This window comes from Delphinapterus leucas, chromosome 9, assembly GCF_059928025.1.
Source record: "Delphinapterus leucas isolate spDelLeu-1000000601 "Yukka" chromosome 9, BTC_Dleu_Yukka2, whole genome shotgun sequence".
NCBI classification, from domain to species: domain Eukaryota; kingdom Metazoa; phylum Chordata; class Mammalia; order Artiodactyla; family Monodontidae; genus Delphinapterus; species Delphinapterus leucas.
This window is the reverse complement of record NC_143137.1, coordinates 92,874,156-92,901,802: the sequence shown is the minus strand read 5'-3', so window position 1 is coordinate 92,901,802 and position 27,647 is coordinate 92,874,156. Positions and strand designations below refer to the sequence as shown.

General features: G+C 35.0%; 1 protein-coding gene across 7 annotated transcripts in view; it reads right to left on the bottom strand.

Annotated features, from left to right (window-relative positions):
• Nucleotides 1-27,647, bottom strand: part of CDK13 (cyclin dependent kinase 13) — a 111,076-nt gene that overhangs the window by 34,583 nt on the left and 48,846 nt on the right. For all 7 annotated transcript variants that reach the window (XM_089917065.1, XM_089917067.1, XM_089917066.1 and 4 more), the window contains exons 6-7: nt 6,214-6,403; nt 4,800-4,856 (exon numbers count right to left, since the gene is read on the bottom strand). In XM_089917065.1, coding sequence (XP_089773191.1) covers nt 4,800-4,856; nt 6,214-6,403 — 247 coding nt within the window. The remainder of the gene's footprint in view (nt 1-4,799; nt 4,857-6,213; nt 6,404-27,647) is intronic.

Below are 27,647 nucleotides of genomic sequence, written 5' to 3'. Positions count from 1 at the left end.
TCAACATCCTAAAGACGGTCTTGTTTACATCACAAAGAGAAAACACAAACTGATGCGATATCACACATGCGATGTTTTTTTTTCTTTCACGGACTAAAAAAAAAAAAAAACTACATTATTGAGATATCTAACCAGTCTTTTCACAAAAAACATTCATCCCTACTGAAAAAGAAACAGGATGGAAAAACATATAGTGAGGTTCTTAGGTGTTACAGAATAAATTAATACTTTAAAAAGAAAACCCTAAAAATAGAAAAAGAACCACTCCAATTTATTCCCACAATTAAAATTAAATCCCAAGCAATAATTCCATAACCTAGCAAAACACACACACATAAAATCCCTCTGACATTAAATTAGAAAAAGAAAACAGTAACTCCAACAAGCTGTTCCTCTTGGACAGCTAGAAACTACCTTTGTAAAAATCCAGAAATAATGGTCTCGACATTAAATATTCTGAATTTCAACTTCTACTGAATATCTTAATCTGTAAATAAGTCTCATTAAGAATTTTTGAAAAGAAAGCAGACACTATTTCTTTGTCTACTAGGGAAGTGGCACCACCACCAGCAATACTTCTTTTATTTTCAAACCTTCTACTTTAATGTGGTTAACAAGATATTAAAGTGTAAAATCATCATAAAACTTTCATGAAATCTCAGGTAATTTTAAATATTTGATGCTATCAAAATATTTCCTATTTATAGACTTTATTAGATACATAAGGAGCTTTAAGGGAGATTCAGAAATGGAAATATCACACAACTTGCTGGAAGACTAAATGAGCATACTTCATTTGGAAAAAATAAAATATAATATTTGAAGGGCCAACAATTAATATTAATATAATTAATATAACATTTGAAGGATCAGAATTAATCAAGCAGTCACTATGAATGTGTTTTATGCTTTAAGGCATATAAAACACAAAAGTTTAAGATAATGATCCCTGTCTTTAAAATAACTACAATTCTAGCTGTAGTGAAAAGACAAGAACAAAAGTAAAAAGACCAGCACCAAGGAGGCAATTTTAATTCTGAATATAATTTCATCTACTCCCTGGACAAGCAGCAAGAGGTAATTCTTCCATTCACACCCTACATAGGTTTGGGAAAATTTAGTTTTGGTTTTAATGGCAATTTTATGAAAAGCCACTAGATGGCGATATTGCCTTCAAAAATGTTTAAAAAGCTATTTTGTTCACTAACTTTCAGAACCACGAAAGAAACGTTTTCCAATACACTATAAATATCTTAGAGATTTGAAATCCTTCATCTTAAAGTTGAGAATAATGACATACAGAGATATTACGTGACTTGTCCAATATTTCACAACTGGTAAAATGGAAATGCCAGGACTAGAGCCAAAGTTTCCTGATTAGGCCTTAGGATTTTGAGTTCCTTCCATTAAAAAAATAAACGTGTTAAGTTATAGTTTCTTCTCTAGAAAGTGAAATTAATTTCAACTTACATGTAAAGTGCATATTTTTTCATATGAGATGGTCACATAAAGTGAAAAAGATACTCCATTACTTGGAAAAGCATTGTAGCTAAGACTTGGTAAAATAAAAACTCACAAGAGGATTTATCATTGTGGCTATAAGTCTTGGGGAAAGGTGGACTTAAAACAGCTACTAAAAAACTGAACAGATATGAAGAAATGAGGCAAATACCTCTGTTCTCAAGTTCTATATTTCCCAAGGCCAAATAGAGCAAAGCATGAATACTGATGTTCAAAACAAGAAAATGATTCTTCAAGTTTAAAGGAATCATTTTCCCCCCTAATTTTAGCCCAGTGTTTCTTTCCTCTACTGTAGCACACATGACAGAGGAGATCCATACTGGTCACCCACAACCCCATGCTCAATTCCTACATACTAGCTGTAGTTCCATCAAGTTTTCCTCATATTCAAAAAAGATATACCGGGACTTCCCTGGTGGTGCAGTGGTGAAGAATCCACCTGCCAATGCGGGGGACACGGGTTCGATCCCTGGCCCGGGAAGATCCCACATGCCGTGGAGCAACTAAGCCCGCGCACCACAACTACTGAGCCTGCGCTATAGAGCCCATGAGCCACAACTACTGAGCCCATGTTCCACAACTTCTGAAGCCTGCATGCCTAGAGCCCGTGCTCCGCAATGAGAGAAGCCATCACAATGAGAAGCCTGCGCACTGCAATCAAGAGCAGCCCCTGCTCACCGCAACTAGAGAAAGCCCAGGCACAGCAACAAAGACCCAACATAGCCAAAAATAAAAATTAATTAATTAAAAAAAAAAGATATACCAAATCAAATAAGTGAGAGAGATGTAATTGATGCTACTACAGTGATAAGCTGAAATCTGCTCTATTTTGAAAAAAACAAGAAACCCTACAACAATTTCTTGAACACTTCATTCTACCTGTAATAGCTAATTACTTAGAAAATACTTCAAAAAATATTTGGATGGGGGTATTATGGTTTTCTTTCTGCTTATGATAACAAAGAAATATGGATGGAAATCATTTGCTGTATGTTTATTTCAAGAAATATGTAGAAAACTTGGGATAATACAGTGAATCTGCTAAAGGCAGTGAATTTCAGTATGTTATTAAAATTTACTAGAACAGTATGTGTATTTTAAAGTCATTCCATTAAATTAAGCCTACTTCTCTAACTGATTTTAAAGAAACTGGAATTATCTGAATCTGGAAAAGAGTAGTTTTAAAGACGTACATAACCCTGAAGGAAAGGATATTTTCTTATAAAACAAAATGATATACCAAGTTTTTAACTTACAAATTTGATTAAGCAGAAAATTTCAGTATACATTACCTGAAGATGCAAAGTTATGGGATTTTAAATTTCCTACTTCCTTAAGTTCAAAATTCTTATATCAATTCAGCAAGGCAATGGGGACCAAGGTTCAGTGAACACGCCACACCCCTGACACTCCATTGAAACCCAACATTCCATTTTAAAAGAGAAAAAAAAAAAATCAATGGGAAAATTACATATAAAATTTGGCTCTATACTCAGTTCTTCTGGAACATATCTATTCCAATGCGAACAAATATCTGCATAAAAAGAATCTATGAGATGGAAAATGGTAATTTAGCTGTTCTCCATCTCCACTGAAACCTAACACGAAAACAAGAAGAAAGGGATTTATAGTCAAAGTATGATAGACATATACTTCTATTAAGAAAGGATAACCAAACTACAGTGAAATCTCAGTTAACCAGCTAAGCAGGTAGAATCCTTAATTAAGAAGAATTTCCCCCTAAAGAATAGTCATTGAAATTTAGTCATTCAAGAAGTATACTTCAAGTGAAGTTTTGGGTTAAGTATACTTAAGGACCAATTTATTTTTTTCCCTCAAATTCTATCGAAAGGCACTATTATACACAATGGAAAGAATAAATAACTGGGAGTTGGAAAATTTGAGCTATACACTCTTGATGATACTATATATTGATAACAAATATTTTTGGATCTTTCAAGTCACTCAACCCTTTCTAGGTCTCCATTTTCTCAAACGCAAAATGAGAGTTAGAGCTGTTAAGCTCTAGAACAACTTCAAACAAACAAACAAGCAAAAACATACAACCTTTTCTTAAAATAAAATATTAATTAAAAGTGTAGTAAGTTAAATAAAGGCCGAAAAGCTCTGGCTAAAATAGGTATAGGGGACTGGAGCCCTGTCCATAACAAGCTGTCCATACCACAGCCTGAGTTTAACAGAACTCTAATGTATCCAAAACATACCATTTAAAAACCTCTAAACACTAAAAATAATTTTCAGAACTATGTCACAGGCGCTGCAAGATTAAAAAACAAATTTTTCACTTAAAAAAAAATTCAAAACGGGGATTTTTTTTTCAACTAACCAGAAACTGGCAAAGATTCAGTGAACATAACTAACTATTGCTATGAACTCCAATTAACTGATATTTTATTATATCCAATTATGATTACACTAAATAAATTATAGAACTGTCATAAGGAATTTATATATATATGTATATATATTAAAGAAATAATGCTGTCTGACAAGAAAGGAATGGGCTAATAAACTGGAGATATTAAACCCAGTTAATTTCATAGTTTATATAAAATTCCCTACTTCACAAAAATATTTTGAAATTCCGTATTATTCTTCTAAGAATAATCCTAATAAGACAAATCAATTTCACTACCATCAGGCACAAAATGAGCCAAGTGGGATACTTGGAATCCCTAACTTTAGCCACAGACACTCCACACAAAGAAGTTACACACTGAACTTCCTCACAATAGTTTGTTTAAATAAAAGGTTCTAGGGAGTTTAAAACACACACACATCTATATATAGATATAACTATAGTTAAAAGTTTTAAGTAAGTCCAAAATAATAATTAAAACAAAATATACAAGTTTAAACATGTAACATAAAGAGCATTTACTAAGGTTTTTCATTAAACCCCAAAATTACAAACATCTTAACGTCTGGACATGCATTAGAAATTTAAGCATGAATTTTATTTAAAAATTCCTAAGTTCATTTAAGAAACACTTAAAATGGCACATTTGAAAAGAAATTATATTTACCTCTAAGTATGAAAAAATCTATTATTTTTACATTGATTTAATGTATAAAATTTTGTAATTCAAATAGTCAACCCAACATGGTCATGGTATAAAACTTCATTATTTCATGTATTTAACCATGAAAAGAAAATTTCCTTTTTGTTAAAAAATAATCTATCAATATGGTATTCTTAATATAGCTTCTAAAACTGGTCGCTAATGTCCATAATATTCAATTGAAAATATTCTTACCTTTCTTCTGAGCTATATAACCGAGCAAGTCCAAAATCTGCAAGTTTTATCTGCCCTCTGGTGGAAGTAAGATAAAATGAAAAAATATTAGTCTACTCTGAATTGATCTTACACATTCATGTTCTATTCCTAGAACTAACCAAAAATTCACTGATATAACTGAAACTTCAATTATACTGCAGTACCCAAGGTTCTACAGGAAAAGGCAAATAGATAAACTCACAACAATATAAGGCAAAAATTAGTACTTTTCTTCAGATAATTTCAGCTACTATTACACTAGTACTGTTGTTATATTATTATGATATATATATAGTATATTATTATATATAGTAATAATAGTACTAATATAACAGTTTCTCGGTACTATTCAGTTCCTATTTAGAAAAGTACACTTCAATGAAAATAAAACAAAATGAGGTAATTCATACTACCTTAGTAATAAGACAAATTATTTGTTCAATTCCAGCCAATAATGTGCAAGAAATGAATCACATCATTTTAAATTTATGTTTAATTTTCCAGTTCTTAGAGTGACTTGGTGCTCTATAGAACACTTTCTACTAACTAAAATCAGGACCAGGCATGCCTCACTTAAACCAACAAATAGTACCAATTACAAGAGAATTATCAGAGTTCAGGTTATGCTGCCAGTGAAATATTTAACATAAGCTTTGAATATGTATGTATGTATGTACGTGCATATACACGTCAAAAAATGTTCACTTTACAACTGTGATGACTGTTTTTTTTAAAAATTCCAAATTAAAAAAGATGCTAAAACCTATTCTTAACCTAAAACTGAAATCACATCATTAATTATTAGAAGAACCATTCACATTATTTGGAAGAATATCAAATGAGAGGGTCAACTAAGTATTTTGGTTGGGGGGGTGCCTATAATCTTTATTACTTCCCTCCCCCCCACCCCCCCATGGAGGTATGACAGCTGTTATTGACCAACAACAACAAAAGAAAAGGGGTGATTAAGTAGTTTGCCCAAGGTCACTTAAACTACTATATGGTTTATGTATACTAGTATATTGATTCAAACTATTATGTGGATTCAAACTCAGGTCTTTATGACTCGAAAACCCCTATTTATATAAGGTCAAAGGGACTGTAAAGTTCTTTAGAGGTTTGATCCAATTAATCCTATTAAATTCCTTGGATTGAGGGGATGGATGAAACTTCAAGTCAACTAAGTATTATTTTACATACATTACAAACTATTATTGGAAGTTAATTAACTAAAGTATATTTAACACAACTTCAGACGTAGCCCAAGCTGTAATATTGATTTTTTAAAAATAGTCTGAGCAATAAAAACCTAAATTTTAAATCTTTTTAACAGAATCAAGGTATACATTATATAAGACTCATTTTAAACATATATATCAAACTCATATCATACCTATTATTTAGAAGAATATTTGAACACTTAATATCTCGATGCAAAAAGTTCTTCTTATGACAATAATCCAGACCTTCCATAAGCTGTCTCATGAATGACTTTATGTGATTTTCATTAAAATGAACCAAGCCTGATTCCAGTAGTCCCATCAGATCATGGTCCATATATTCAAACACCAGATAAAATGCACCTAAGAACAACAATTAACACATTAAAGATTTTGTTCTTACAACTTTTCTATAGGCTCAGAATTTTTTAAAAATAAAATGCTGGGGAGAAAATTAATCCTTGAAAAAAACTGCTACTTCTGTCATTTAATAATGTTCATGTCCTTCTCTCTGAATTTAATATCAATACCATCCCAAGGAACTATCTAGCCAGTCTTCTTCTCCCAAAGAAAACTGCTATGATATAAAATCAACACTGCTAATTTCCACACTGCATAGTTTCTGGGTATGATTGATGTAAAATAAATTCTTAGCTGTTTTACGTATTGAACAAATTGTCTCTCAGCAGAAGCTGAATAAAATCAGTATAGTTCATCAAAGAAAATTTAAAGATGTTGTAAGAATTACTTTTGATAAAAAAAAAAAAAAAAAAAGAGTCTGGGCCCAGTCGGGCTTTAGATGACTTCTATTAAGTTTTCAATAAACATATAATTTAATTCCTTTATACAGCTCCAGAGCATTTGAAAGCATACAAATTACAACTTTATTTTATAATACCAGCTTTTTAATCCTGCTACTAAATCCTAAAACAGCACATAGCACATACACAACATACATACGATAGATTCAAAATTCCTAAATGAAACTTGCACAAACTGAATCTAAAGCTATATCTACAAATATCTCAATCAGGCAGTTTAATTTATCAATTCGAGAATGGAAAAGCTAATAAAATTCAATACATCTATCTTTCAAAGTAAAAAAGTTATCAATATGCCAAAAAAAGGCATCTGAAGAAAGTTCATGATCAGTTCGTGATTAAAAACAGAGCAAAGGGAATTCCCGGACGGTCCAGTGGTTAGGACACGGTGCTTTCACGGCAGGGCCCAGGTTTGATCCCTGGTCCAGGGATCCTGCAAGCTGTGTGGCACGGCCAAAAGAAAAAAAAACAGAACAGAGCAAAGATTTCACAGTAAACTTGCAATAGGAAGATTCTTTCCTAAAAGTTTATAATGGTTCCTCTCTGAAACCAACTATTGTCATATTTAATAGTAAAATGTCAGATGCTGTACACAAGACAAGAATGTTCATTATTACTAACTATTCTAGAAGTTAGTAAGTAAAATTAAAAACAAAGTATAAAAACTTAAAGTGACAAAAACATGATTATTGGTAGATGAGATGACGATTCTAAAAGATCCAAAAGAATAAAAAAGTAGCTGCGTTAGAAAAAAATCATACACAAAAAATAAAAGACTATATATGCCAGCAACAATTAGAAATTAAAATTAGAAACAATTAGAAAGTAAAATTTAAATGACTCTGCAATAGAAAAAAAAAATACTACAAACAACTAGGAATAAACTTGAACAATTATACAAATTTATTAAGGATTCACCAAATTGTAAAATTCTATATTTTAATGCAATTTCAGTAAAAGGACCAATGATTTGTTGTTTCTTTTGCTGAAAGAACACTTGAGAAACTAACTCTAAGGTTCACCTTGAAGAAAACAAAACCAGAATATCAACCAAAACGTTTCTTAAACATTTGCCCTACCAGAAATTAATATGACCTACTGTACTATTGGGACAGATAGAAAAATGCATATAATATATACCAGAAAAAAAAATCCCAAATACGTATCTACTAACTATGAAAACAGCCATTTTAAATCAGTGAAGGAAAAAAAGAGGCAGAATAGTACTGGGACAAAGGCAGTAACCCCAAAGGCAGATTGGGAATTATACCAAAAACAAACCTATTAAAAAACTGACAAATTTCACTAAATAAAAATTTAGAAACACATATGTAAGAAATAAATATGAAATAGAGGTAAAAGGCAAATAAATGACAAGCTGAAGAACCTATTTGCAACATAACAGATTAATTTTCTTAATATAAAACAAAGTCTTGGGGCTTCCCTGGTGGCGCAGTGGTTGAAAGTCCGCCTGCCGATGCAGGGGATGCGGGCTCGTGCCCCGGTCCGGGAGGATCCCACATGCCACGGAGCGGCTGGGCCCGTGGGCCATGGCCACTGAGCTTGTGCGTCCGGAGCCTGTGCTCCACAGCGGGAGAGGCCACAACAGTGAGAGGCCCGTGTACCGCAAGAAAAAACAAAAAAAAACAAAGTCTTACAAATCAGTACCAAAAAGGACCAGTACTACAAGAGAAAAATGAAAAATGAAATTAACTGTCAATACACAAAAAATGCCTATGTACTTAATCTCACTATTAATCAAAATATACAAATCAAACAATATACCACTTTTAACTAAAGGGAAAATATTTCAAAAGAAAAACTACACTGTATTAACAAAGGTGTGAAATAAACAGACACTATTATATAGTGCCAGTAGTAAACTGGTATATTTACAAAATATAATTTGGCAACATGCACCCAAAGCTTTAACCATCATGTACCCTTTTACGTAGCAAGGGCTTTTATAGATATTTAGCACAAGGAGATAAAATATAGAAAAGATTTATCTATAGGCATGTTCACTAAAACCAATATAATAATAAAATACCTAAAAACATTAAGCAAAAAAACCAAACCAAATAAACAAACAAATGGGTTATTATGGTTCACCTATACCATACCATGCACTTTGAAAAACACTGTAGAGGTATGATATTGATATGCAAAGATACTGATGATATTGAGTTTAAAGTAGATTAACAAAGATTGTGTATTTGATCCATCTATCTCACTATCTTTGATGTTATTAAGTAACACAGTTACACACAGAGTATCTAGAGTAGCAAAGCCCAATACAACTGCTACTACCTACGTGTGGCAACTGAACACTTGAAATGTGGCTAGTCCAAATGTGCCTGAAGTGTAAAACGTACATGGGATTTCAAAAACTTACTACAGGGCTTCCCTGGTGGCGCAGTGGTTGAGAGTCCGCCTGCCGATGCAGGGGACACGGGCTCGTGCCCCGGTCGGGAAGATCCCACTTGCCGCGGAGCGGCTGGGCCCGTAAGCCATGGCTGCTGAGCCTGCGCGTCCGGAGCCTGTGCTCCGCAACGGGAGAGGCCACAACAGAGAGAGGCCCGCGTATCGCAAAAAAAAAAAAAATCTTACTACAACAACTAAAAAAAATAAAATATCTTGATAATTTGTTATATTGGTTACATACTGGAATAATCTCTTGATATACTGGGTTAAATAATAATATTATTAAAATGAACAGAGCTTTCAAAAATGAGACTAACCGATTATTTAAAATTAAGATATAATGTCTTGCATTCTGTTTCTATTAGACAGTACTGAATTAGAGTAAGAATTGAAACAGAAGAGCTAAAACTATCTCTGCATGCAGATGACCTGAATGTTTGTTCTCTGAAAGGACATATACATTCAATTTAAAAAACTGTTAAAAACAGTGACACAATTTAGAAAAACAGCAGAAATAAAACATACAGTAGTCACTGGGCTTCCCTGGTGGCGCAGTGGTTAAGAAACCGCCTGCCAATGCAGGGGACACGGGTTCGAGCCCTGGTCCGGGAAGATCCCACATGCCATGGAGCAACTAAGTCCGTGCGCCACAATTACTAAGCCTGCGCTCTAGAGCCCGCAAGCCACAACTACTGAAACCCCCGTGCCTAGAGCCTGTGCTCCGCAACAAGAGAAGCTGCCGCAATGAGAATCCTGCACACCTCAACGAAGAGTAGCACCTGCTCTCCGCAACTAGAGAAGAGCCTGCGCACAGCAATGAAGACCCAACGCAGCCAAAAATAAAATAAATTTTTTAAAAAAGGTCTAAAAAATAAAATAATAAAACATACAGTAGTCATTAACATAGCTACCAGTTAAAAGAAAAACATGGATGTCCCATTTATAATAAATAATTTTTTTTAATTTAAGAAATGTGCAAAATACGTCAGAGATAAATTACAAAACACTTTTAAAAGGCAAAAAACTATAAATGAAAAAAATGGATACATTCTTAGGAAGGCTCAATATGATAAAGATTTTCCCTAAGTAATTTATAAATTAAACAAAGCTCTATTTTTAAAAATACCTTGTTTTCTTCCTACAATTAGATAAGCTGACGTTATATCCACACAGGGAAATAACTAAGTAAGAATAGCAATGAAAATATCTGAAAGAGAAAGGCGGGGTGGGCACTAGGCTCTACCAGCCCAGACAGTTTAAGACAGAATAGTGAATTCCTATAATTAAAAAGTGTGATACTGCGAAAGGAACATGAAATAAAACAAATCCAGAATTATACCCAGGTATATATGGAACTTTAGTAAATGATAAAGATGGCATCATATCAATTCAGTGGGAGAAAAGATCAACCTATTATAAATCAGCAATATTGGGACAACGTGAATAGCCAGATAGAAATAGTTAAAACTGGTCTGTTCCTCACAACATATATACCAGCATAAAAAGCAAATGAACCAGTTCTAAATATAAAAAATAAAACCATGAAAGTATTTTTTTAAACATGAATTCCTTAATAACCTCAGAGTGGGGAAAACTTTCCTAACTAGGAATCAAACCAAGATGCAACAGGGGAAAAGGGGGAAAAGACTGATATAATGTGACTATGTAAAAACAAAAATCTACTGAGCAGCTGAAAACACTGTAAGCAAATTTAGAAAAATATAGCAAACTGGCAAAAAACCATTAGCAACTTATTCCAGATAAATTACTTATACCCACTAAAAAAGCCTCTCTAAATTGAAAAGAAAAAGATTAATAACCACACAGAAAAGTGGGCAAAAGACAGATAACCCAGACCACACACACAAGCAGTAGCCAACTGCCCTTAAACCAATGGAAAGTCGCTTAGCCTTGCTCATAATAAAAATGTATTTCTCAAGCTAAAACTTCACCACAATAACAAATTAACAACAGCTCAAATGTATGACACCAGATTCTAATGGCAAAGCTGTAAGGAACACTCTCATACACTGCTAGGAATTTGGCAATATCTAGCTAGCTTAATCATACTTAGCATTTCCATTTCTCTTTGACCTAACCAGCCCAATTCTACGGGCCTGTCCAACAATTCACTGACAAAAATACAAGATGGTGTAGGCAGAGAGCTATTCAAAGCAGCATTATTTCTAATAGCAAAAGACTGGAGACAATGCAAGCATCTATCAGTGGGAGACTAACGGAATAAACTACGATACATCCACACAGCAGAGTACTGTGTAGCCATATCTATCTACTGATATGGAGTAATTTTCAGTATATATAATTAAATGAAAAGAAACAGGAAGAGTAGAGCAGTTATTAATATGACATCTTTTACATAAAAGGGGGAGGGTGAATATGTAGCAAAGAAAAACTGTAAGGATGAACTAAACACTTAAAAAAAAAAGGTTGTCCCTGGGTAAGGGAGAGAACTGGAAAAAGGAATGAAAATGAGACTACTCTGAATGTGCCCTGCTTTACAGCTTTGAGTTTGGAACCATGTAAATGTTTCACATGATTAACTATACATCACCACACTGAAAAGGTTAGAAAAACAGTACCTGAAAAATTAGAAACAGATGAACCGTCTATACTAACATTAACTGATTATGGTATTCTGACTATATTATCCCTAGTGGGGCATATGCTAAGGACAAAAAGAACCAATAAGAAATCTTAAACTGCATTCAGTAGTCTTCTTAGTAATTAACATTGTTATCTTGAAATTATTATATGTATATTGTAGGACAATGCTAATTTCTTAGGAACCAAGGTTTTTAGTATTAAAAAAAAGACAAGTATAGGATCAAAAATTTATAAATCCCGCACTTTTAATTTTAAATTAAAATCATTTACAGTAGCCAGCCTCTAAGGTGACCCCAGTAATTTTCATCTGCTGGTATCCATGCCGTCCATTCAAGGATGGCCTGTGTGACCAACAGAATACTGAAGACGTGGTAATGTCACTGACCACCAAGGCTAGGTCATAAAGATATTGCAGCTTCCATCTTATTTTCCTGGATCATTTGCCCCGAGAGAAGCCAGCCACCAACCTGTCAGAATAGTCAAGCAACACTTGAAAGGCCCGTGCTAAGAACTGAGACCTCCCCTCAACAGTGGAACGACAGTTTGCTAGCGATGTGACGGAGCCACCCTGGAGTAGATTGTCCCAACCCTAGTTACACCTTCTAGTGACTACAGCTCCAGTCAACATCTCACTACAATCTCATGAGAGAATCCAAGCCAAAACCGCCCAGCCAAGATGCTCCCAAATTCCTGCCCAGAGAAAGTGTAAGAGATAATAGCTTCCAGCATCACCTCTGAAGTACAACTGCCAAAGAAGTGAACTTATATCTAAATAATCATCTAGATCTAACTTCCATTTATAGGAAATATCAGGGGTAGAAGAACAAGCTACCCGCCACCAAAAGGAAGCATCTGTCAAATCCAAATAGTGGTCTATTCTTCAATAAATAAAGGAGTAAAAATTTTAAAAGGCAAGAGTGGATACTGTAGATGACAACAGACTTAAGATAATAATTAACCACATACAATGTGCAGATTTCTTGTTTGCATCCTGATTCAAAGAAAGCCAACTATTAAAAATATTTTTGAGACAACTACATGAATATGGACAGTTAGATAATATTATAAAATTGCCAATTTTGTTAGGTAGGCCTCCTTCTTGTCTTTTTTAACATACTAGCAACTTCATTATAGATTATAGGCAGATAATCAAGAATTTATGTTTACAATATAATGCATGGGATTCACTCAAAAATAACCCAGCAAAATAAAAACAAGTCGGGGGAGAGAAATAAACAAGATTAGCAAAATGTGATAACTGCTAAATGTGAGGGATGGGGACAATGGGATTCATCATACCATCTTCTCTACTTTTAAGTATGTTTGAACATTTCAGTAATACTGTATTTTTTAAGTGTCTGAAACAAAACTAAATAAATGAAAATTTTAGAAGGCATTCAAATTATGCTGAATTAAGGGATATATTTATTATTCCCATATTTTTAATTTGGTTTTTATTTCTATCGAGGTTGTATAAATTTCGTAGTTTTAAGCAATGTTTTCAAACTGTGGGTCATGAAATCAGTTTAGTAGGTCACGACCTGCATTTCAAAAAGTTTTTTCTATTGCTTGATATTTTTTCCTATATTGTATTTAAACATTAATAAAATCATATGTAATAATATTTTTTATATAGCATGCCAAGTAAAATTTCACTTTGGTAGGAATTTATATGCATACATATGCTTAGAAAAATGTCCAATATCAAAATTCTAAGAGCAGTTTATCTCTGTGTGAGCAGATGGATGATTTTTACTTTCTTCTTATGCTGCCATCTTCTGACTTTTCTACAAGGAGCACAAATAATAATTTTTAAATATATTAACAACTGTGCCTAATATACAAATTTATAAGGAAAAAACAAATAACCCAAATGAAAGAAATGGCAATATCACAAATAAATATGCACATAGGAAATCAAAATTGTAAACATATGTAAGATGCTTCAGACCTCACTAGTAATCAGGAAAGTACTAATCAAAGGAACAATGAGAAACCATTTTCACCTATCAGATTGGCAATATCCAGTGATGTCCAAATGAAAGGAAACTCATACACTGCAACAATTTTTTGGCAAAGTATGCTGACAAAAGAAAATATCCCTTGACTTGCATATCCCACTTTTGGAAGTAACCTAAGGAAATATCAGCACCAGTATGCAAGTATACATGTATAAGCACATTTCTAGCAATATTGTTTGTAATGGAAAAAAGATGGGGAAAATTGAGTGCCCATCAAGGGAGAATGGTTGAATAAGCCCAGTATATCCATACCATGGCATATTATGCAGCTAGATAAAAGAAAGTTTTATCACCTAGAGATGTGTTGTATTCCTTAATAAGAAAAGTAAAATACAGAATTAAAAAAAAACAAACCCACAATTAGCACAGAGGACTTACGGTTTCTCGTCCAACAGTAAGGAGTCTGGAAGTCGCCACACCCATCCTCACAATGAGAAAACAGCAAAACAAACTAAAAATCAACAGTTCTTCTTAGATCCATCAGAGACTGAGGTCACAGAGCAAAGCACTGCCCCCAAAATTGGTGAGAGAGACAGGCAGATACAGAGAATCACCAGTTCACCAGAGGAGAGGCCCAGAAGCAGAAGCCTCCACAAGAACCATTACCTTGGTAGGAAAGCCTAAACTGTAATTGACAAATTGCTAGAGGCTCAGTGTGAACAAGTTTAAGAGTTAAAAACTCCAGGGGTTCCAGTCTTAGGGAAGCCCCCACCACCACCTTCTGTGAGTTTTATCACCAGGAACCCTACCAGCTTATCACACTGAAGATCAGAGATAAATCAAGTTGTTCTTCCAGCAAGGGGAGAGGAAAAACAGTCATGATGAAATACACCCTCATCATTCTGTTCTTTAACAAGGTTTGCCCTCAAGAGAAACTATTTTACCAGAGCCTAACCAACTGGGGTTCAATAAGAGCCTTATCAGCCGGGCAAAGAGGAAATATCCAACTCCAGAACACTCTAGCCTTTGACTTAGGGGAAAGAAACACTGACCTCCAGCACCTTTTAGCATTCCTGTCTCACTTCAGAGGGAAAAGAAACAAGAAAACTGATAAACATGTCTGAAGGATACAGGCTCACTAAAAAACTGAGACCAAATCACAGGACTACAGAACACTTCCCCTCCCCCCATAACTTACCATCATATATAATAACAGGGTACAACATATGAAAGAACTGCGTATCTCAGACCTTATTTAAGAAGTCTCCAGAGAAACCAAAAGACAACAGGGGAGGAAATCTTAGCCTCTGACACAGCTTCAGCAAACAATAAACACAACCTAACTGCTAGCCAGATAAACATAAAACCTTACACTAAAGGCCGATTTATCTGTTTATTTTATCCAATACCTCTTATCTGCCTTTCAATGAAAAATTACAAGGCATGCTAAAACATAGTCTGAAGAGAAAAAGCAAGCATCAGGGAGATTCAGATATAGAAGAGAAATTGGAATTATCAAACCAGGAATTTTTAAGTAATTATGATTAATGTTCTAAGGGTTCTAACGGAAAAATTAGACAATATGCAAGAACAGATGGGTATTGTAAGCAGAAAAATGGAAATTCTAAGAAACAACCAAAAGGAAATGACAGAAATCAAAAACACTGTAACAGAAATAGAGAATGCCTTTGATGGGCTCATCAATACACCAGACATACACGAGCAAAGAATCAGTGAGCTTGAAGATATGTCAAAAGGAACTTCAAAAAGCTGAAATGCAAAGGAAAATAAAGAGAAAAAAAGAATATCCAAAATGTGGGACAATTACAATATACATGTAAACGGGAATACTAGAATCAAAGGGGGAAGGGAGGAAGGAAGGAAGGGAAGGAGGAACGGAGGGAGGGAGAACAGAAAAAATACTAAAAGTAATAATGATTGAAATTTCCCCAAATGATAAATATCAAACCACAGATCCAGGAAACTTAAAGAATATAAAGGAGGATAAATATTAAAACATCTACACCTAGGTATATCACATTCAAACTGCTGAGAATCAAAGACAAAAAGAAAATCTTGATAGAAGCCAGAAGGAAAAAAAACAGCTTACCTTTACAATAGCAAAGATAAAATGTATACTGGATTTCTCCTCGGAAACCATACAAGCCAGAAGAGAGTGAAATGAAATATTTAAAGTGTTGAAAGAAAAAACCTACCAACTTAAATGAAGGTAAAATAAAATCTTTATTTTTCTTACTGATTGACCAAACAGTTAACAGTCTGTTCAAAAATAATAATAGCAAAAATGCATTCACTGAGTATAGCTTGTGGATAAGTAAAATGAAAACCAATGTTATAAGGGATGGGATGGAGGAAATAGGAATACTCTGTTATGAGGTACCTATACAACCTAAAGTAGTATAATGTTATTTTATTTTATTATTTTTTATTTTTTTGCGGTACGCGGGCCTCTCACTGTTGTGGCCTCTCCCGTTGCGGAGCACAGGCTCCGGACGCGCAGGCTCAGCAGCCATGGCTCACAGGCCCAACCGCTCCGTGGCATGTGGGATCTTCCTGGACTGGGGCACGAACCCATGTCCCCTGCATCGGCAGGCAGACTCTCAACCACTGTGCCACCAGGGAAGCCCTATTTATTTATTTTAAATTTATTTTATTTATTTTATTTCTGGCCGCGCTGGGTCTTCACTGTTGTGTGTGGGCTTTCTCTAGTTGTGGCAAGCAGGGGTTACTCTTCACTGTGGTGCGCAGGCTTCTCATTGCAGTGGCTTCTCTTGTTGCAGAGCAGGGGCTCTAGGCGCACAGGCTTCACTAGTTGTGGCTCACGGGCTCAGTAGTTGTGGCTTGTGGGTTCTAGAGAGCAGGCTCAGTAGTTGTGGCGCATGGGCTAGTTGCTCTGTGACATGTGGGATCTTCCCAGACCAGGGCTCGAACCCACATCCCCTATACTGGCAGGTGGATTCTTAACCACTGTGCCACCAGGGAAGCCCAAAAGTAGTAAAATGTTATTTTAAAGAGGACTTGGGCAAATTGTAAATGTATATTGCAAACACAAGGGCAACAACTAAATAAAAATTTTAAAAGAAGAATAGTTGATATGCTCAGAAAGAGAAGAAATAGAGTCATATAAAAAGACTAAGATAAAAGAAGGCAGAAAAAGAGTAGAAGAAAAACAAGCAAGGGCAACTAATAGAAAATATAACAAATACAGTAGATAATAATCCAACTATATCGACAAGTACTTTAAATGCCAACAGTCTAAAATACACCAATTAAAACACACAGAATGTTAGAGTGAATTAAAAAGGAAAAGAAAAAAAGACCCAATTGTACGATGCCTACAAGAAATCCACTTTAAATATAAAGACAGAGTAATACTAAGCAAAAGGAAGCAGGAGTAACTATATTAAATTTCAGACAGAGCAGACTTAAGAAAAAAAGAAGTTATCAGGAATAAAGAGGAGCATTACATAATGATAAAGGAGTCGATTTTCCAAGAAGACATAACAAGCTTTAATGTGTATACTGCTCAAAACGGAGTCTCCACTATTACAGTTGGAGACTTCAAGACCCCTCTGACATTAACTGACACATGCAATAAGAAGAAATCAGTGAGAACATACAGCACCATCAATCAACTGGATCTAACTTATATTTATATTAATATTTCAACAACAGCAGAATACATCTTCTCAACTTCCCATGAAACATTCACCAAGACAGACCACAGTCACAGGCGTAAAGCACACCTAACAAATTTAAAAGAACAGAAATCATACAAAAGTATGCTAATGGAATTAAACTAGAAATCAGTAACAGAAAGATAGCTGGAAAACTGCAAAATACTTTTTAAATTTTTTTCTAAATAACACGTGGGTTAAAACAAGAAGTATAAAATAAGTTTTTAAATATTTTGAAGTACATAAAAATAAAAACGCAATTTACCAAAGTACGTGGGATACAGCAAAACTATTGCTTAGGGGAAAATTACAGCACTGAATACACGTATTAGAAAAGAAGGCCTAAAATCAATAACCTATGCGTTCACTTTAGGAAACCAGAAAAACAGCAAAGTAAGCAGAAGAGAATAATAAAAATTGGAACAGAAATCAGAGATATTGAAAATGGGAAATCAAGAGGAAAAAAAAAAGTCAGTGAAACCGAAAACTGATTCTCTGAGAAGAATAATATAATTGGTAAGCCTCTAGCCAGGTTAACTAAGGAAAAAATTACTAATATCAGAAATGAAAGATGGGACATCACTATTGCTCCCCAAAGCATTAAAAGCATAGTAAAGGAATATATGAACAGCTCTATGCCGACAAATTTTATATTCTAGATGAAATGAACCAATAATTTGAAAGACACAATCTACCAAAACTCACACAATGAGAAACAGATAATCTGAATAGGCCCAAATCTATTAAAGAAAATGAATCAATAATAGCCTTCCAAATCAGAAAGCACCAGGCCCAGATGGCTTTACTGGTGAATTCCACCAGACATTTAAGGAAGAAATTGTACCAGTTCTCTACAATCTCTTCCAGAAAATACAAAGAGACAAGACTGCTTCCTAACTCATTCTACAAGGCCAGCATTACTCTTAATACCAAAACTAGACAACTGATCTTCAACAACAGAGCAAAGGCACTTTGGTATGAAAGGGAAAGTCTTCAACAAATGCTGCTTAACAAGCGGACACAGACATGCCGGGAAAAAAAAAATTCAAATCTAGATACAGACCTTACACACGTCACAAAAATTAACTCAAAATGGATCATAGACCTAAGGGCAAAATGCAAAACTAAAAAACTCCTGGAAGATAACAAGGAAGAAAACCCAGGTGATCTTGGGCTTGACAATGACACCAAAATCACAATCTGGAAAAAAGAAATGGTGTGCTTGTGAAAGAAGCTGGAGTTGATTAAAATTAAAAACTTCAGCTCTGCAAAAGACACCATTAAGAGAACGAAAAGACAAGCCAGACTGGAGAAAATCTTATAAAACACATCTGATAAAGGACTGGTATACAACATATACAAAGAAACCCTAAAACTCAACAATAAGAAAACAAAAAGCCCAATTAAAAAAATAAGCAAAAGATCTGAACAGATACATCACCAAAGAGAAGACACAGATGGCAAATAAGTATATGAAAAGATTATCAACATCATATTTCAATAGAGAATGGCAAATTAAAACAACCATGGGATACCATACATACTTATCAGAATGAAAAAATCCATAACAATGACAATGCCAAATGCTGGTGAGGATATGGAACAACAAACTCTCATTCATTGCTTGTGGGAATGCAAGATCATACATCCACTTTTCAAGACACTTTGGAAGTTTCTTACAAAAGCAAACATACTCTTACCATACAATCCAGCAATCACACTCCTTGACATCTACCCAAAGAGGCTGAAAACTTATATTTACACCGAAACTTGCACATGAATGTTTATAGCTGCTTTATTCATAATTGTCAAAACTTGGAAGCAACCAAGATATCCCTCAGCAGGTGAATGGATAAATACACTGTGGTACATCCAGACAATGGAGTATTGATCAGCACTAAAAAGAAATTAGGTATGAAGCCATGAAAATCCATAGAGCAAACTTAAATGCATATTACTAAGTGAAAGAAGCAAATATGAAAAGGCTACATACTGTATGTTTCCAACTTTGATGATATTCTGGAAAAGGTAAAACTATGGAGACAGTTAAAAAATCAAGTGTTTGCTGCGGTTGGGGGTGGGAGTGGGCAATGAATAGGCAGAACACAGGATTTTTAAGACAGTGAAAGTAGTGTGTGTGTGTGTGTGTGTGTGTGTGTGTGTTCCTGTCAGATTCTTTGTGGGGCTTTATATGCCTCTTGTCTTTATCTCTCTTTCTCTGTGTCCCCGCCTGTGGGTCTATCAAACTGTGGGGGTTTTTTTTCTTTTTTTTTTTTTGCGGTACATGGGCCTCTCACTGTTGTGGCCTCTCCTGTTGTGGAGCACAGGCCCCGGACGCGCAGGCTCAGCAGCCATGGCTCACGGGCCCAGCCGCTCCGCGGCATGTGGGATCTTCCCGGACCGGGGCACAAACCTGTGTCCCCTGCATCGGCAGGCGGACTCTCAACCACTGCGCCACCAGGGAAGCCCCAAACTGTGTTTTTGTTGGACTCTGTATCTCTGCTTGACTGACTGCCTGACTGACTCTCTCTCTCTCAGTTTATATACTTAAATATATATTTTTATTATTTCTATTTCCATTTTTGTGCATAGACAACGGTCTTGAAGGATATATAACAGGCTGTTAACCCTGGCTGGGTTGGGCAAAGTAGCAAGAGAAATGGGAAATTAATTGGTTTTTTTTTTTGGCTGTGTTGGGTCTTCGTTTGGGCTTTCTCTAGTTGCGGGGAGCGGGGACTACTCTTTGTTGCGGTGCTGAAGGTGGTTACTGCAGCAATAGCCCCTTCTTGCTCTCAGGCTCACACCTCACAAGTAAGAGGACCTCACTCAATACGTGAGATCTCAGGAAAAGTCTCAGCCTTGCGACAGAAAGACTGTAAGGTTCTAACTGGCCAGACCTGAACGACATGCACCTCGGGAGCTAGAAGTGAAGTCAGTTCCACAGTTACATGGACTAAGAAGAGAAAAAAGCTGGAACCTCAAAAACAAAAAGCTCAAGGCTATTATATGAAGTAAATAGGAAGTAGGGTAAATTGGTGGTAGCAGACACCAAAACATGTCCAATACAATATCTACCCCAAAGTAGGGCCAATATCAAGCTATATTCATGAAGCTGAGTTTTTCAACTTATATTAAATCTAGAACATAATGTAAAATTCCAATTCCTTTTTAGAAAACTCATGTAAAGCCAGAGACAAATAACAAAAAAGCTTTCTGAAGTACAAAAATCATTCAATTCCTGTTACTACCCCAAGTACCTGTAAAAATGGACAAATCTTATGAGTGTATAACAGTTGTTACTAGAAAATCCCTTTATACACTAAAATGACCCCAAATCCCCAAATCGGAAGTCTGGTACCTGAAAACCTAGAAGTGAAATTAACTTAAACCCTATTAACAAGTCCAATAATGGAAGACAAGTCAGTAAATAACTATTATGTTCACTAAAATAAAACACTAAAGTCAGAACATTTAAAAAAGAGTATATCAATGCAACTTTCCACATCCTAAATTAAAAATGGTCAATAATTCCATTACCTTTATGACTCAGCATGTTTGGCTGCCAATTCCCACCTGTCCTACAGATACAGACTAACTTAAATGAAAAAAAAAAAATGTGTGTAACCTTTACTTTGCTCAGCAGAGCAGGTATTTCTCAATCTTCTTACATAACACTCTAGTGTCTTCAGATTTCACGTAAAGCCAATGAATCGACCTCTGTATAACTCAGCTATCTCTTTCTTGCCAAGTAAGCTCCTGAGTTCTGAAAGTGGTACTTTTCTTAGTTTCTTTCCTTTTTATGATATTCTAATTTGGGTACATTTTATGTTAAGTAGGTTCTTGGCAACCCTCCTGCTGGTGACTGGTTTACAGATATGCAGGCATAAGTACATCTTCAAAGAGCCATGGGAAGCCAGGATGTCTCTCACCAGATACGAACAACTGCCTCTCCAAGCCATACTACGGTGAGAATGAAACAGACAGTATAGATAGCATAACTTGGGTCTTTGGTGACATCCTTAAGCCATTGAATCAACTTACCCTAAAGCCTGCCCAATCTCTGGACCTCTTCCTATGAAAGCTAAGAGATTTCCACACAGTTTAAACCATTCCAATTGGATTTTCTGTTACTCTGCTGAAATCACTCTAATACAAGTGAGATGGCTAATTTTATGTGTCAACTCAGCTACACTATAGTACCCAGATGATTGGTCAAAACCAGTCTAGATGTTGTGTAAAGGTATTTTTAGATTTAATTAACATTTAAATCAGTAGACTTTGAGGAGAGCTCAAATGTGGGTGGGCTTCATCCAATCATTTGAAGTCTTAAGAGAAAGGACTGAGGTCACTTACAGAAGAAGGAATTCTGCTCCAGACTGCCTTTGAACTCAAGACTGCAACATCAACTCCTGCCAGAATTTCCAGCTTGCCAGTAGGCCTTACAAATGACAGACTTGCCAGCCTCTACAATCATGTGACCCAATTCCTTAAAATCAATCTCTCTGTATATATGTATATACCCTAATGGTTTTACTTCTTGAAGGAATAAGCTCAACAGTTTTCCTTAAGTTTATTACATTTTAAAGAACAAAACTTTTTTTACAGATTTGATATATTAGTTGACAATAATAAATTGCACATATTCAGAAGGTATACTTTAAATAGTTTTCACACAGGTATACACTTGTGAGACTGTGGCTACAATTAAGATACTGAACACATCTATCACCCCAACAGGTTTCCTAGTACTCCCAGAATATATCTATCTGTAAAACAAAAATTGGAATAAACTTTATATATTCCTTTCTAAACTTTTTTCAGTTCATAATATAGAGGGTAAACAATTTTCCTTATTATCATTTAACTTTTACATAATTTTAATAGCTATATGGTATTCCACAGTAATATCATGCCATAATTCTGTTTAATAATCCTTTATTGTTAGATGGTTAAGTTGTTTCTAACATTTTGCTACTATAAGCAATGCTATGAAGAAGTCTCATAGCTACATCTATGTAAAGTCATGATTACTTCCTTATATGCTTCTAAAAATAGAATTGCTAATTTACAAGACATTACCTTTTAAGAAATAATAATTATAATATCAACGTCAAATATGTACAGAGCATTTAGTATGTGCCACATACCCTACCATGCCCTTAAACACTCTCTGAAAGTTATACCAATTTTCACTCTCAAGCATTACATAAATATACCCATCTATGGTCTATACACTGACCAAGTTTTTTAAAAAATCCTTGCCCTTCTCCAAATAAACCTCAATGTAATTCCAGTCAAATCTCCACTGATAAGTTTTCACAGCTCATATCCATCTAAATGCATGAAAATATGCAAAATCTTCTCTTAAGGGGGGAGAGGAGAGGAGACCCTTACCTACAGAAATTAAAAGGTAATATAAGGTTGCAATAATTGAAACAAAGTGATATGGCAGCAGGACATGCAAAAGGGTCAGTAAAACAGGAGACCCCAGAACGTATGGGAACTTGATTAAAGACAGCATAAGAGAATAAAATAAAAACAATTTAAATATCTAAAATTTCTGAACTAGAAGAGAAGTTGAAAAAAATACAGAAAAACATTCTTGTAATTTTCCAAAAGGCTAAGCATCAGACAAACCACTTTCCCTCAAAAAGCCCCAAAACTGACAGAATGACCATATACAAGATTTAAATTAACAAAGAACATAGAAAAAGGGCAAGTAACAGAAAGGAGAAAAATTATCTATGATATGTGAAACACATGAAGCATTAATATCCATATTTTAATAAATCTCTCCAGTTGGTAAGAAAATGCCAAAGGAAGAGGCACTTCACAGAAGAAATGGAAAAAACATGAAAAAAAAATTTAACCTCACAAGTAATAATAAAAAAAGTATTAATTTCTCTTTTGAGTTGGACAAAAACTGTAAAATCAATAATGTACTTTGATTCAGTAAACTAGCCATTCACACAAAATTGTAATAGTATGTAAACTGGTATAAGCTTTCTTATAAGTTAATTGGTCTATAATTAGTAACATAAAAAAGAATTGTATCATTTAACCTAACAACTCCACTTTTATGAATGTTATCTACAGGGCTTCCCTGGTGGCCCAGTGGTTAAGAATCTGCCTGCCAATGCAGGGGACACAGGTTCAATCCCTGGCCTGGGAAGATCCCACATACCGTGGAGCAACTAAGACCGTGCGCCACAACTACTGAGCCTGCGCTCTAGACCCCACGAGCCACAACTACTGAGCCCACGCGCCACAACTACTGAAACCCATGTGCCTAGAGCCCGTGCTCCACAATGAGAAGCCATCACAATGAGAAGCCCGCACACTGCAACGAAGAGTAGCCCCCGCTCACCGAAACTAGAGAAAGCCTGTGTGCAGCAACGAAGACCCAACAAAGCCAAAAATAAAAACAAATAAATTAATTTTTTAAAAAAAGAATGTATCTACAGAAAGACTCAAAGAAATACACACAGATTTACATTTAATGATGTTTGATAAAGCACTGTTAATAAAAGCTAAAAACCAATAACCTAAAGACCCATTTACGGGGAAAGTCTAGTAAAATAAAATATATCCAAATTACAAAACTACAGGGACTTCCTTGATGGTCCAGTGATTAAGAATCCGCCTTCCAATGCAGGGGACACGGGTTCGATCCCTGGTCAGGGAACTAAGACCCCACATGCCACTGGGCAACTAAGCCCACGCGCTCTAGAGCCCATGCACCACAACTAGAGAGAAGGCCCACAAGGCGCAACAGAGAGCCCACACGCCACAATGAAAGATCCCGCATGCCACAACTAAGACCTGATGCAGCCACATAAATAAATAAATATTTAAAATAAGTAAATAAATTCACACTAGAATTTTGAAAAAAACAAACTACAAAACACTATCTTGCTTTTTTTAAATGGCTGCATGATACACAAAATGTCTATTTTACAGAACATTGCATATTATGTCCTCAACTCTGTAAAAATTAATGATTAAACAAGGTGTATACTTGTTTTTCACAAAAAAATGTCTGAAAAGAAACTAAAGAAGCGGGAGCCGCTGGTGTCTCTTCATTGTTGGCCAAATGTCAGAGCATCTATGCATATGTCTCTCATCTACTCATTTATGTTCTTTATTTCTACATGTCCAGGGCTTTATTTCAACCAGATATGTTATTTTTATAATTCTAAAAAGTGTCAGGTAAGAGAAGTTCTTTTAAAAACACTCCCAGTTTTTGACAGGTAAAAAATATGTTGTACTTAAATTATGTTTCCTTTAACTACAGTGAGGCTGAATATTTTTGCTAATATTTACTGGAAATTATCAGTTTTTTGTTCCTTGTTCATGTCCTTTTCTGAGCTATAAAGGAGGACTGTGCCTATGTATTAAAAAGGACATTTGTGCCACAGATATTTCTTTTTAACATGAGATATACCTCTAAAGGAATGACATATGGCATAATACCCTCCAAATTCTAACATCTGATTTTTAACAAAATTCTACACACAAACTAAAAGAAATAAGAAATCTGAAAGTCTTACGTAGTAACTGCATGATAGATCAACTATTATATTAAGTCTCTTCTATAACATATCATATTAAGAGTGCTAGTACGTAGCACTCTAGAGTACTCTAGTACTCTAGTGCTAGCATATTAAGACATGCTAGTATGTAGGCTGACTTTATGGTAAGCATAAAGAATGGTAAACTACTACAGAGGTGAAAATACTTCACATATTATCTCATTTAAGCTTCACAATTACTCGAAAAGTATTATTATCTCCTTGTAACACACAAGGCATAGAGACGCTAAATAATTTGCCCATTATCACACACCTACGAAATGGCAAAAGTGAAACAATCCCCCAGCCTGAGTGTCCCATCCTCTTTATGCCATGAAGAAAAAGGTGTTATTCGCTTCCTCAGAGATGGCTCAAAAACCATAGGGCGATATAACAGCTGTCTTTTATTTCAGTGCCCGAAATGGTAATGATGCCCTAAGTGGTGCTCTGCCACTTCCACCCCTCACCACCTGCCTTTCCCCACCACAGAATTTAGCAGAATTCTTTCTCCTTATTGATGGTCATAGCACTCTATGGCTTCTGCAACTGGCATCTGTCCTACTGTCTGATATTGAGTTTCACTCTTCTGACTTCCTTTTCGTTGCCTGGGTTTGATCAACCAATGAACTCACTTTTTAACTTCTGGTGGGTTAACCAATCAATCACAGCTAGTCAGACGTGACAAGTTTTTCACCCTTCTTGACAACTTTTAGAAACAGAGACTACTTCTAGGCTTTCAGGAAAAAGTTTCTTTATTTTTAACTTCTGGGTCAGCACCATTCCTGATATATGATATCCACAAAATAAAATTTCACTAAAGAACTAAAACTGAAATATTCATTTCTCCCAAACATCCACCCTTTCTGCTTAATTATAAAAAATTATTATATAATGATCTATTTCTGCCCTCACAATCAATCTACCACCAAGCTATAATAACAGTAAACTTTACTGTGTGCTTACTATGTGCAATATTCTAACCTAAGTGCTTCACACAGTTTATCTCATTTGATACAACAAACCTATGAGTTAGGTACTGTTATTCCATATTCCAGCTGAGGAAAACAGAGAGTACGTAATAGTGGAAGAAGCAAGGATTCCAACTATACTCTTAACCATTATACATAGTTCCCATTACTATTACCTTATAACATCTGCCCAAAAATAACATATTTCTTGTTCAGCTATTCAGGAAATATTGGCAGGGAAAAGGAACCCCCCGCCCCCTTCCATCTCCACTTACCCCTTACCTACTTCCCTACAGATTCCTTTTAAACTCCTGACAATCCTTTCACCATAGATCGTATCTCCTGACAGGCACCTACACATTCTGACCTATGTTCTTTACCTCTAAATTTCAACACATGATGCTAACTCTGTATTTCCTTGTAACCCAAAGGAGGAAGTCATTACTAGTTAAGATTTTAATTTTTTTCCTTTAAAAGCATTATTTGCTATACTTTATTGATGTAACTAAAGCACCTTCCTATAACTTTTACTGATCATGCAAAATTCACAATCATGAAAGGTTCATTTAGTTATTCTGGAACACACTACAATCTGTTTCATAAATATTTTTCTCCTCAATTCAACTCAACAAACACTTTTTGATCAGTAACCTAAGAAACACATGGAGAGCAAGAAAACCAGATAGCAGGATAGTTTTTATGTAAATCACTCAAAAGATGAACATTTGTACTAAGTAAAAAAAAAAACATTTAAAATCAATTAAGAAAAACACTGATACTCTAATTTAAAAATGGGCAGAGGACACAAAAAGGTAATATATGGATAAAGAAATATAAATGGCACAGAAAACAGTTTTCTACACAGAAAACTGTTCAACCTGCATAGTAATAAAAATAATTACTAAAAAGACTGAATACTATTTTTACTTATCAGATTGCCAAAGATCAAATAAAATCACTATAAACATTGATCAAAACACAATATTTTTTTTTTTGGAAAAAAGTGGAAGTTAATATTTTGGTTCCTCTGCATAGTATTTAAGGTCAAACATCATTTTTGGTCCTAACCTACCTTTCCAGCCTCATCTTCTATAAAAGACCCTGTCCCTCCCCACAATACTTATCCCTCTCAATTTATATAGCATTTTTATCAAAATTCTTGAGAGCTAGTTGGGGTTTTCTTGTCGTAAGTAACATCTTTAATGTATTCACAGTCATTCAACCATCACCACAATGAATTTTGAAAATTTTCATCACCTCAAAAAAACTTCATACCCAATTAGCAGTCACTCTCCATTTCCAAGCTCCTCCCCAAGTCTCCTACAACCACCAATCTACTTTCTATCTCTCTCGATTTGCCAATTCTGGACATCTTATATAAACAGAATCATACATCGTCTTTTGTAACTGGCTTCTTTCACTTGGCATAGTATTTTTAAGGTTCATCCATGTTGCAGCATATATCAATCAGTATCTCATTTTTTAAAATCGTGGTAAAATAAAAATAAAATCTACCATCTTAACTATGTTTAAATGTAT